The sequence below is a fragment of the Cynoglossus semilaevis genome, chromosome 18, assembly GCF_000523025.1.
Source record: "Cynoglossus semilaevis isolate Cse_v1.0 chromosome 18, Cse_v1.0, whole genome shotgun sequence".
In the NCBI taxonomy this organism is placed as follows: Eukaryota; Metazoa; Chordata; class Actinopteri; order Pleuronectiformes; family Cynoglossidae; genus Cynoglossus; species Cynoglossus semilaevis.
The window spans coordinates 13,217,698-13,227,321 of record NC_024324.1 but is presented as its reverse complement, the minus strand read 5'-3'; the positions used below and the strand labels follow the sequence as shown (position 1 = coordinate 13,227,321).

Here is a 9,624-nt window from a genome sequence, read left to right as displayed (position 1 = left end):
GGAAGGGGTTGGGGGGGAAAGTGGTGCTGAAGAAAAGGGAGATATCTCACTGTTCAGGGGAGTTGATATCCTCCAGGGGACCTCTGTTTATTCTGGAAGGATCCATGGAGCCCCACTGCGCCTGAGGCTTCTGCTCCAGGTGGTTCTTCAGTATCGACTTCTCTGCATCTGCATCGAAAACACATGTAGGAGACGTAAAGAAAACCGATGTGACAAGAGCGCCGTCGTACCTGACTGCCAACTCCACGGCTGCAGGTCGCACATGTGCAGCAGCTGAGAAATGACCTGAAGCACATTTGGAGAAATGTCTGGTCGTGCAGGTCAACAAAACCTCCCACCACTTTAACCTACGCTGTCCACGGAATAATGGAGAATGTAATGATCATTTGAGACCAAAGTCCAGGCATAGACTCTGCAACATCTGGCCTGGTTAGCATTAGGTCAACTTTTAGTGAGTTCTAGAGCTAAGCTAACTCTGCTAATACCTCCCACCTCACCTACATTCTTTGGACTTCACAAGTGTCTCTTTAATAAGAGGTCACATTTATTAAAAACAGTCTGATTGAGCTGGAGAGGTCCGTCGACGCTTCTCACCAATGGAGGCTGAGCATAATCATAAACAGCCACTAGTTGACGACTCCCCCTACAGTTTATTTTAGTACAATTTAAATATAATAATATAATTTAATTTTTGTATTAGATGTATTTCCCCAGACTCTAATCTGTCCATATTTGTCAACAGATCACAGATTTATTGACCATTAAACTGTAACTATAACAAATCTAATTAATTAATGATGTAAATTAAAATCAAATTGAAATTGCTGGCGTGTTAAGGACATCTCTCAGTCTGCTGATGTTTTTCAGTTCTGCAGCCGTGTGACAAAGTATATAAAGGAACTTATACACCTTTATATAAAGGAGCACTTTTTTTCAAGTGTCCCTTTATTAGCAAATATATGGCTGGACTTTATTATTGACATGAGTGTGAGACAAATCCCTGAATCCACTCACACACACAAAAAAGATATAACATCAGGGCTTAATAATAGAAAGGTAAAAAAACCAACCCTGACAGATGGTAAGTCATTATTTACTAATTAAAATAATCTTGGCGCTGATGTCTCAACACTGAGCAGCTCCGACTAACACAAGACACAGCACAAGACATTTTTAGTCCAGATTCATCCCAGTGAAGAATCCATCACTTGGCAACCTCACATCATGACAGTAAATAGGCCTAAAATAGGACTGTGTGTGTGTGTGTGTGTGTGTGGGTGTGTTTATTTGTACGCCCTCGCAGAAAAAGAGGGTCGGAGAAGAATGTGTAGCAGAAGAAAGCAGCGAACGTAGAGAGAAAAAGCGCTCGACACTTCATCTGTACGTCCTTACTTCAACAAACAAATCAAAGAACCAGACTCTGAGCACCAAGAGTGGACAGAGAACAGCTGCTTCTCCAGAGTTTAACCCACAGTACTGTAGTACTACTGCTGTAGTACTACTGCTGCTGATCAGCTGAGTTCATGTGCTCTCTGGGTTCATAATCAAAGTAACCAGTGTTCATGAATCAGACTGAAACTGGAAAAGTGAACTGACACATCTTTAAAATTCACCGTGTGATGACTTATTGCTAACGACGCCATCTGCCTGTCACCGTCAATTTTGTTCACCTCAAGTGCTCTCTCGCTCCCTCTCTCTCTCTCACTCTCACACACATACATACAAATTAGGGATGAAGGCACCACAAAGGTGGTCGAGCGAGTAGGAAATGACCAGAATGCCCTTGAAAGATGCTGAATTGCCCTTGAAGTTTCATTATGAGGGGACTGGGGGGGGGCGTTTTAATGCTCTGATAAAATAGATTTTCATCTCATGCAGCGCTCGTCGAGGCGTCTGACGCCCACACACACAAAACGTTCCCAATCAGACACGGTGTCAAACAGCATCTCTTTTTACTACGCCCGCCATCAGAGCGTCCTTTCCCTGTGTGTTGTTCAGGAGGACCACCAACAGGGGGCGTTTTGCTGACCTTGAAGTTGTATTGGTGCTGGTGCTAAATTCTGGTAGTGGTCACGGTGGATCAACATGTCAGGATGAGAGAGTTTGTGGAAACATCCATTTTCTCACCTTTGCCGTCCGTGAAGTTGCGTATGCTCAGGATGTTGTTAGCATCTGGATAATGGTTCTGCTTGATGTAGGGGGTTTTCTCCGGTGTGTCCTGGAGCTGCATCGTCACCTCCTCCAGCTCCTTGTCCAACTTTTCAAAAGAAACACAAATAAGTGCTTTAATTAAAGCCACTTTAAACAACAACAACAACAGTGTTTCTGCAAAATGACTCGACTAAAGAACTCTTGCTGTCTCTCCCCAAGACTTTATGTCTACGAACCAAAGTCAAAGCTGTCGACTAACAATAGTCCAAGTCGCTTTCACGTGTGAAGTGAGTCACATGATCGCAGCTGTCAGTCAAGACGTGCCAGCTCACATGCTGAATTTATTTTTTTTATTGTTTAATATTATGTGGTGTTTTCAATCATAATTTAAAAATAATAATAATAAGTTGAAAAAATATTTTAATCAGTGATTTTCTATTAATTACTAGACTATTTCAGGCAACCCCATTTGAATTTGAGGCAACCCTAGATGGGATCGCGACCCTGAGGTTGAAAAACACTGACTGTTTTATTGTGTCAAATATTGAACACTTTTTTTACTGACCTCCGTTATCCTCATACGTAGGCGGTGGTTGTCAGTTTGAAGCCCGTCCAGCCGAGAAGTGTTGGCCTGGTTGACACTGGTGACAGAGGTGGAGGTCTTAGAATCTTCCTTTTTCTGGTTCTGGGTGAACTTTAACCTGCGGTTCTGTGTGGCTGCATCTGGGTTGGTTCTCATGGTGATGAGCTAAGAGGAGAGGAGATATTTTTAGGGATCAGTCTCTACTGCATGGTTTGATGAGAAATATTAAAAAAAAAAATCTTTTCCAACTCTAACCTTGGGAACGAAGACCAGGCAGAGCGTGATGGTACTGCAGAAGATGATCACTAGGGCTACGATGCAGAACTGGACGTTGGGTTGGTCTCTGGTCAGAAAAGACACAGCTGCACCGATGATGCACATGATGCCCACGTTGTACACACTCATCCCAATGTACTTGCTGTCGTTGAGGGCCGGAATGCTCACGTTCCTGGTCTCCCAGGCCAGGAAACAGCCAAACAACTGTAGACATGACACGAGTATACGAGTACATTTTACTTTACTGCATTCAAAATGGTTTGCGTTACTGCTAATGCCTCTCAGAGACATTCAGAATACGATCTTCATGTCCACATCTTTCCCCTCACCATTAGCAGCCCCTTGTAGGCGTAGACGATGCCCAGCCAGATGGTCATATGGGTGTTCTCACAGTGTTCCAAGAAGGGACGGATGGATATATCTCTGCCTTGGGGGTCCGCCTGGTGACACGGCAAACACACAGAGAGAGAGAGAGAGAGTTGAGTAAAGAGCATGAAAAAGTCAGAAATTAAAGAAACACATGGAGGAAAAAAAAAGGCAAAAAGCAAGAAATTAATTAAATGAAAAAAGTATAATTGGAATTTTTTTTTTTGCAGTAATGTCAGATTCACACAGATGTCACACTTTTTTCCGTACCCTAATCAGAACAGCAGAGCTAAGCCAGAATCCAAAAATAGACGAATTAAAATGCTGATTAATTTATGACCTTAACAAAACCTTTTCCTTTTTATTTGTCAGTCTTTGTTTCATCCTCTCTCTCTGTTATGTCTTCGTCACTGCACGGAAACTGGATGCACACTTTTTTGTTAGTTTGAAGCCATAATGCAGGTAAAAAGTGAGACTGACTGTAGGTGAGCGGAATCATTTTTCTCAGTTGTTCTTTAATGATTCAGGTGTAATCTTGCCCACCCCTGGTCTAAAGACACAAACTGAGTATTTTTGTACAAGTGGCCAAACCATTAATATTTTACTCTTTGGGCGAATTCAGGATTTTTTCATGTGATGGTATTTCCGTTGTTATTGCAAAGGACTTAGTCATTTTCATCAGTCTAGGTTGCCTAGCGCCTGGGGTATCTTGAAAGGCACTGTACAAATCAATGTTATTATTATTGTTATTATTTTTTTAATATTGACTCACTGATAGGTGTTTATAGAACATTCCTCAGTGGAACCGACTGTGTGACATTTTCTGTATAGCTCACTAGTCACTGGAAATGGAAAAGGTTTTGTCAACTGATTTAGTTTGACATTAGTTGGTCTCTATGGCATTAACCCTTAAATGGGATTTTGCTGCTCTGAGGTCAAGACTCATCTAATAGGTAACATACTGGCCTTAACTATTAATATACTATATTTCTGGTTTCTAGTAAAACAGCCATTTTTTTTAGCACGTTGCACGTCTAACCGATGCAGCTACACCTCACTAAGCATTTAAAGAAAGTGACAACACGGCAGACGTCGCAGCAGTAAACTCAAATTCTCTACCATCTTCCAAATATCTTCAAAAAAAAAAAAAAAAAAAAAAAAAAAACCCCAGCCATGTCTCTAAACAGTGGCACATTAAACAGTGAGGATTACTTCTGTGGCAGCCAGTTTACACACTCTATCAAAGTGCTCTCCTAATCCTGTCGGAGGGTTCCCATGGCAACCGTGCAGCTCAAGTCACTTAGATGTGTCGGTATTTTGGGATGTGAGCAGTGGGTTTGAGTTAACGTGAGGTGAAAACAATGTGTCTGATCTAAGAGACCAGACATGAAGTTAATCAGTGATTAGAGTTTTTCTATAAAAACGCATCTTAAATCTGCAGGATGTTTCAGACACCACGTATATTTTTTCGATGGCCATTTATTTTATGTGTAAAACTAGGCCTAACCATAGTAGCAGAAGTCCTTCTTGACCTTTTTGTTTCCCTAAATTCAACCTAATTTCTCTTCTGCTGCTACCTCACTGCATCCATGAAAGGTGTTGGAGGTTCTTCCACTCTACCCACTGACTGTGACTCTTCATGCGTTATCTCCAAACTTTCTGACTTCAAATGAATCAGTTTTATTCCTGGTGATTTTAAGTGAAACTCTTAGCCTCTGACTCTGCCACGTCCAGCCCCAGCTTCCTGTCCTGTGGATGGTATTGCTGTCTTGTGTCATCATAGCAGGTCTCACTGCTACTATATAAGCCTTCCCTTCCATTTTTAGCTGTTTCCTTCCTGTCACCCACTTCTGATATGACCCCCGGTACTTTTACTCACCTATAGTTTCCTAACTTTTTTTGCTTCTTGACTTTTATTCACACTCGTATATACTCTCTCTTGCTCGTCCTGACTCTTAAATCCTCTTCTCTCCAGTTCAGGCCTCTTCCTCCCCTCCACACTCTTCACCTGCTGCCTACTCCCACTACAAATTACAATGTCATCTGCGAACATTTCACTCGCCGTAATGGGGTCAGAGTAGCTCACTGCTTTCCACCGCTGCATTATTTCCTAGCCTATCATTAAGATCCTTTTCAGACGTCTTCACCGATGCTCCAGAAATTCAGATTCCTTTGAAATCACTCGTTTTACCTAACGATTAGTCAAACTGAGATGTTATATTAGATTGCATATTAGCCTGGGCTCTTTATCACAACACATCAGACAGAGACTCTCACTTTTTGGAGAGAAGCTGTCTAGGGAGTTGCCAGGCAACAGAGCTGTAGGCAGTAGGCAGCCCCAGAGTGGTGGTGATGGCAGTAATAGTACCGGTTCACTGTCATTTCTCACAGCATTAACCCTGTAACGGGATCACTCCTGGAGGGCTGCGGCGGGCACAGCACTGGCAGATTGTCTTGGGAGGGATTCAGCTAGACGGGGCGAAGATGAAGGGTGCGATGAAGAGATAGGAGCAGGAAGTATGGACGGGAAGATGGAAGCAGAAATTAATAGAGTAAGAAAAAGGGGCAGTAGGATGGATGGGAGGACGGTGATGTGGTGAAGGAAGAGAAATGGATGCTGTCAGAAGTGTTGGCCCCAAAGAGAGAACAAGTTTGGGAAAAGTTGAAAGAATGAGTGAGAGAGCAGCGTGCGGAAAGACATCCACGAAATCTATCAGGAGATGGTAAACAAGTGCCACCACATCACTGTCAAAACTGAGACATTAAAACAGCAAATTCTGTTCAAATATTTAACACGCTATTAAAAAATAAATGAGAATACTGCGACTCCCTTTTTTATTTCTTGTCGCATCGAGATTAATATTAGAAATAAAATGGACCAATCAACAACTATATTTCCCAACCAATAAGCCTTTAAAGCAGAGATGCTCAAACGTTGTGCCGTGGTACACTACTGTACCATCACAGATCATCAGGTATACCACGATAAAATTATTTAAATAAAGAAAATTATTTTATTTTTTATCTTTTTGCAAATAATAAAAATATTTGTATTGCTTTAATCTATGTGAGACAGACAGAACAATGATTCCACTAGGTGGCAGCAGATGGTTATAAAGACTAATAAAAGAGAGACACATCTATTGATCTTTGTGTGTCTTTCCTAAATTCCTGCCGGTATATCAGCACTGAGTTCAACCAAACAGGCCGAGGGTTCACACTGAGTGGTGTGTCTGCAAATCCTATTCCAGGACTGATTGACCTCTAGGCTGGACGTTGGGAATGTTCTTGCCAGAAAATGCAGTTTGATAATGGCCTTTGTATCATCACTAATGTCAGATGAAAAGTGTCATTTTTAGGCCACAATCCATCACATTGTCCTTCAGATGAGCAGATGGGTGAAGCGGTCAGTCGTCTGCTGATGACTTTGTGTCTGTTAGGACATTTGTGTGACGGCTCCAACACTACTGACCATAACAGACCCCTACAGGTACAGCCAGATGTCAGCTTTAAATGCTAAATGTAGAATCTACAAACCAGCTCTGTGTTCTCCTCATCCTGACTGACACACAGTAAACCCCTCACCCTCCTCTTCCAACCCCTCAAATTCCTCCCTAAATTATGCAGTGGGTTGCCTGAAACTCTTGGAACTGAATTTTCATGGGTAGGCATCAATTTTTCCCTCCCTAAAGTCTTTTTTTTTCTTCAAATGTATCCATTTTACTTGCGGCACAAATATATATTAATATTTGTCACAGTGCGGTTTGACTGGAACCTGCGTTCTCACTGCATGCTGCTAAATATAATCTGGTGCAAAAGACATTTCTGGGCAGAAAAACAGTGTGAAATGGTGTTGGAAAATATGAAATAATTTATCCACTTTTTCATACTTTCCTCTTATTAATTTTCAAAAGACAAAATCCTAACCATATTCAAAAAAGATGCGCCTGTCTTCTGCAGCAGTGGTGATATAATATTCTCTTCAATGCATCACCTTAATTTCTTGTATATATATTTTTTTTTCCAGCAAAACTGCTTAAGAGACAGAAAGTTGAGGAGTGCTCACAAACAAACTTATTCACCCATTTATGCGTTTTCACTAAATTACAGCATAATTGCCTATACACACACACACACACACACACTCTGCAGCTCCCTGGGCTCCAGCAGTGAGCTGCCTTAACTGATTTATTAAGAACTAAACGCACCATTAGTGTAGGCAGCTAACCCTGAACATCGGGCTCATTAGAATATGCAAATACAACAGTACAGTATAGCCTGGCAGCTTGGCCCATTTGAGCTAAGGCCTGTTATCACTGTCTTTTTTTCATGGCTGCTCTTCTTAAACGTAACTCCCTGTCATTACGTTCACTCTACATAAATGGCCATCGTCACGCTGGCGTCAGCGCAGGGCTGCGTGACCTGTGAAACTGGCTCTGGTTGTGTTCTGTGTCTCTCTCTTAAGGTGGCGGTGATTAATAGTTTTTGAGGGAAAGGAAAAAAATATTTTCTTTCATTCATCTTGGGCTGAAGCCGCAGCCAATCACAGCAGCCAATCACAGCAGCCGCTGACGGAACTCTGGACAGTTCCCCAGTCCACTGCACGGCCACGTCCAGAGTTCAACAATCATTCACACTGACATTCAGCCATCAGCTGTGACAAGTGACTCTGACCCTTTGACCTCTGTCTTCCAGGCTGCCCTTAATTCAGCCGTTTCCTTCTCACTGGCTCTAAATGCTGGGAGAGTTCCTCGGTCTCTTTAGAGAGAACGAAAAAACAAAGACGTGAACGGAAACATGAGACAAATTTGAATCTAATTCTCAGCCTGTGTGCCAGTGAAGGAGATACATATTCAGTATTACTCAACCTCCTGCGTGAAAGGCTGACATCCATGACCTTTCCCCTCTCCTTAGTTCCTCTCAGCATATTCTTCTTCAGCCCATTCTTAATTCCCTCTTCCCTTTTCTTCTCCAGGTGATGATTCTTGATATGACTCAATACAGTAACAGCCTTTGGAGGCGCTGGCCTTTTGTTACGTGTGAGCCACGGGGATAGTAATTACATGCCACGATACACTGAAATAAAACCCAGCCGTCGTTACGACCCGCGCTACCATTTTTTTATTATTATTGCTATGCATGCTTCACTACATTTCCCAGGATCCTTTGTCAAACAAATGAGTGCCAGAAAGTGGCTTTACTGCCGGGAAATAAGTCCCATTGTTTTCCATTAGTTCTCCATTAAATCTCGCCGCCTTTTCAAAATGTCTGACCCGATACCATCCTATTATGTGGTATAATGCAGTAACTATCTGCCATCTGAACATTACTTCAACTCAAACCAGCAACAGCCGGTTCAACATGTGCGCAGAATGACTTGATTTGGTTGAACATACTCGCTGCTTCAGTAACTAACACCATCAACTGCAAGAGTGATTCAACACAATAAGGATGAAGACGACAGGCGACCTATCGCAACCCGCGCAAAGACTCGTATTACTCATCCTTTGTTTAGAGGGAGAACATTGGCCGGGGATATCCCCAGCAGAAAAGGCAAACAAATGACCATTTCTCTGTGGGAAGACAGTATCATCATGATATTCGATTACCCATTTGCATAGGGGCAGTAATTGGAATGGGGGTGGGGGGGTGCGGACCTGTAGAAACCGCTGCGTTATGTTTTGAGGAATGCGTCTGTGTTCGTCTCCTTCGCTCGGCTTCTACCGCTGTCCCTGCGAAATGAGAGCAGTAATTGAGTCCTTTGAGGCCTGGAGTTGCCATGAGGCCTGTGTTGTGGCTGCTTAATTGGCTGTGTTCTCCACAAGTGAACCGCTGTCGACTGTACTGTGTTGGAGATAGAGACCTCTGAGTGCTGTTTGGATACTTTTTTTCCAAGGGAATAGATGGAAACATATGTGCTGAATGTAGTTCTGCGACGAAGATGATGCTTCAGTGGAGATGACGATTTCTCAGCTCAAATATTCTCCCTGTTAAATACAATATATTTAGGCTTCTTTACTGGCTTACTCCTTTGTCGTGTTGTTGGCAATGACAAAATCCTTTTCTGTTTAATTTCTTGTTTCCCTCCATATACAGTGGTCCCTCGTCTTTCGGGGGAATGTCTGTATACAAATGTTAAAAACCTGCGATGCACTGAGGGACGACTGTAAATATAAACTATATGCATCACATATGGGCAGCACAGCAAGGCAGACAGATTTTAAACATAAATGACAGAGGCTTTGGTT

The 9,624-nt window shown here is 42.4% G+C and overlaps 1 protein-coding gene across 2 annotated transcripts in view; it reads right to left on the bottom strand.

Annotated features, from left to right (window-relative positions):
- Positions 1–9,624, bottom strand: part of gabbr2 (gamma-aminobutyric acid (GABA) B receptor, 2) — a 114,490-nt gene that overhangs the window by 5,277 nt on the left and 99,589 nt on the right. For both annotated transcript variants that reach the window (XR_001761511.2, XM_008331985.3), the window contains exons 14-18: positions 3,340–3,450; positions 2,990–3,214; positions 2,717–2,899; positions 2,128–2,257; positions 51–168 (exon numbers count right to left, since the gene is read on the bottom strand). Coding sequence is in view for 1 of the 2 variants with exons in the window: in XM_008331985.3 (XP_008330207.1) it covers positions 51–168; positions 2,128–2,257; positions 2,717–2,899; positions 2,990–3,214; positions 3,340–3,450 (767 nt within the window). In the remaining variant the exon portion in view is untranslated. The remainder of the gene's footprint in view (positions 1–50; positions 169–2,127; positions 2,258–2,716; positions 2,900–2,989; positions 3,215–3,339; positions 3,451–9,624) is intronic.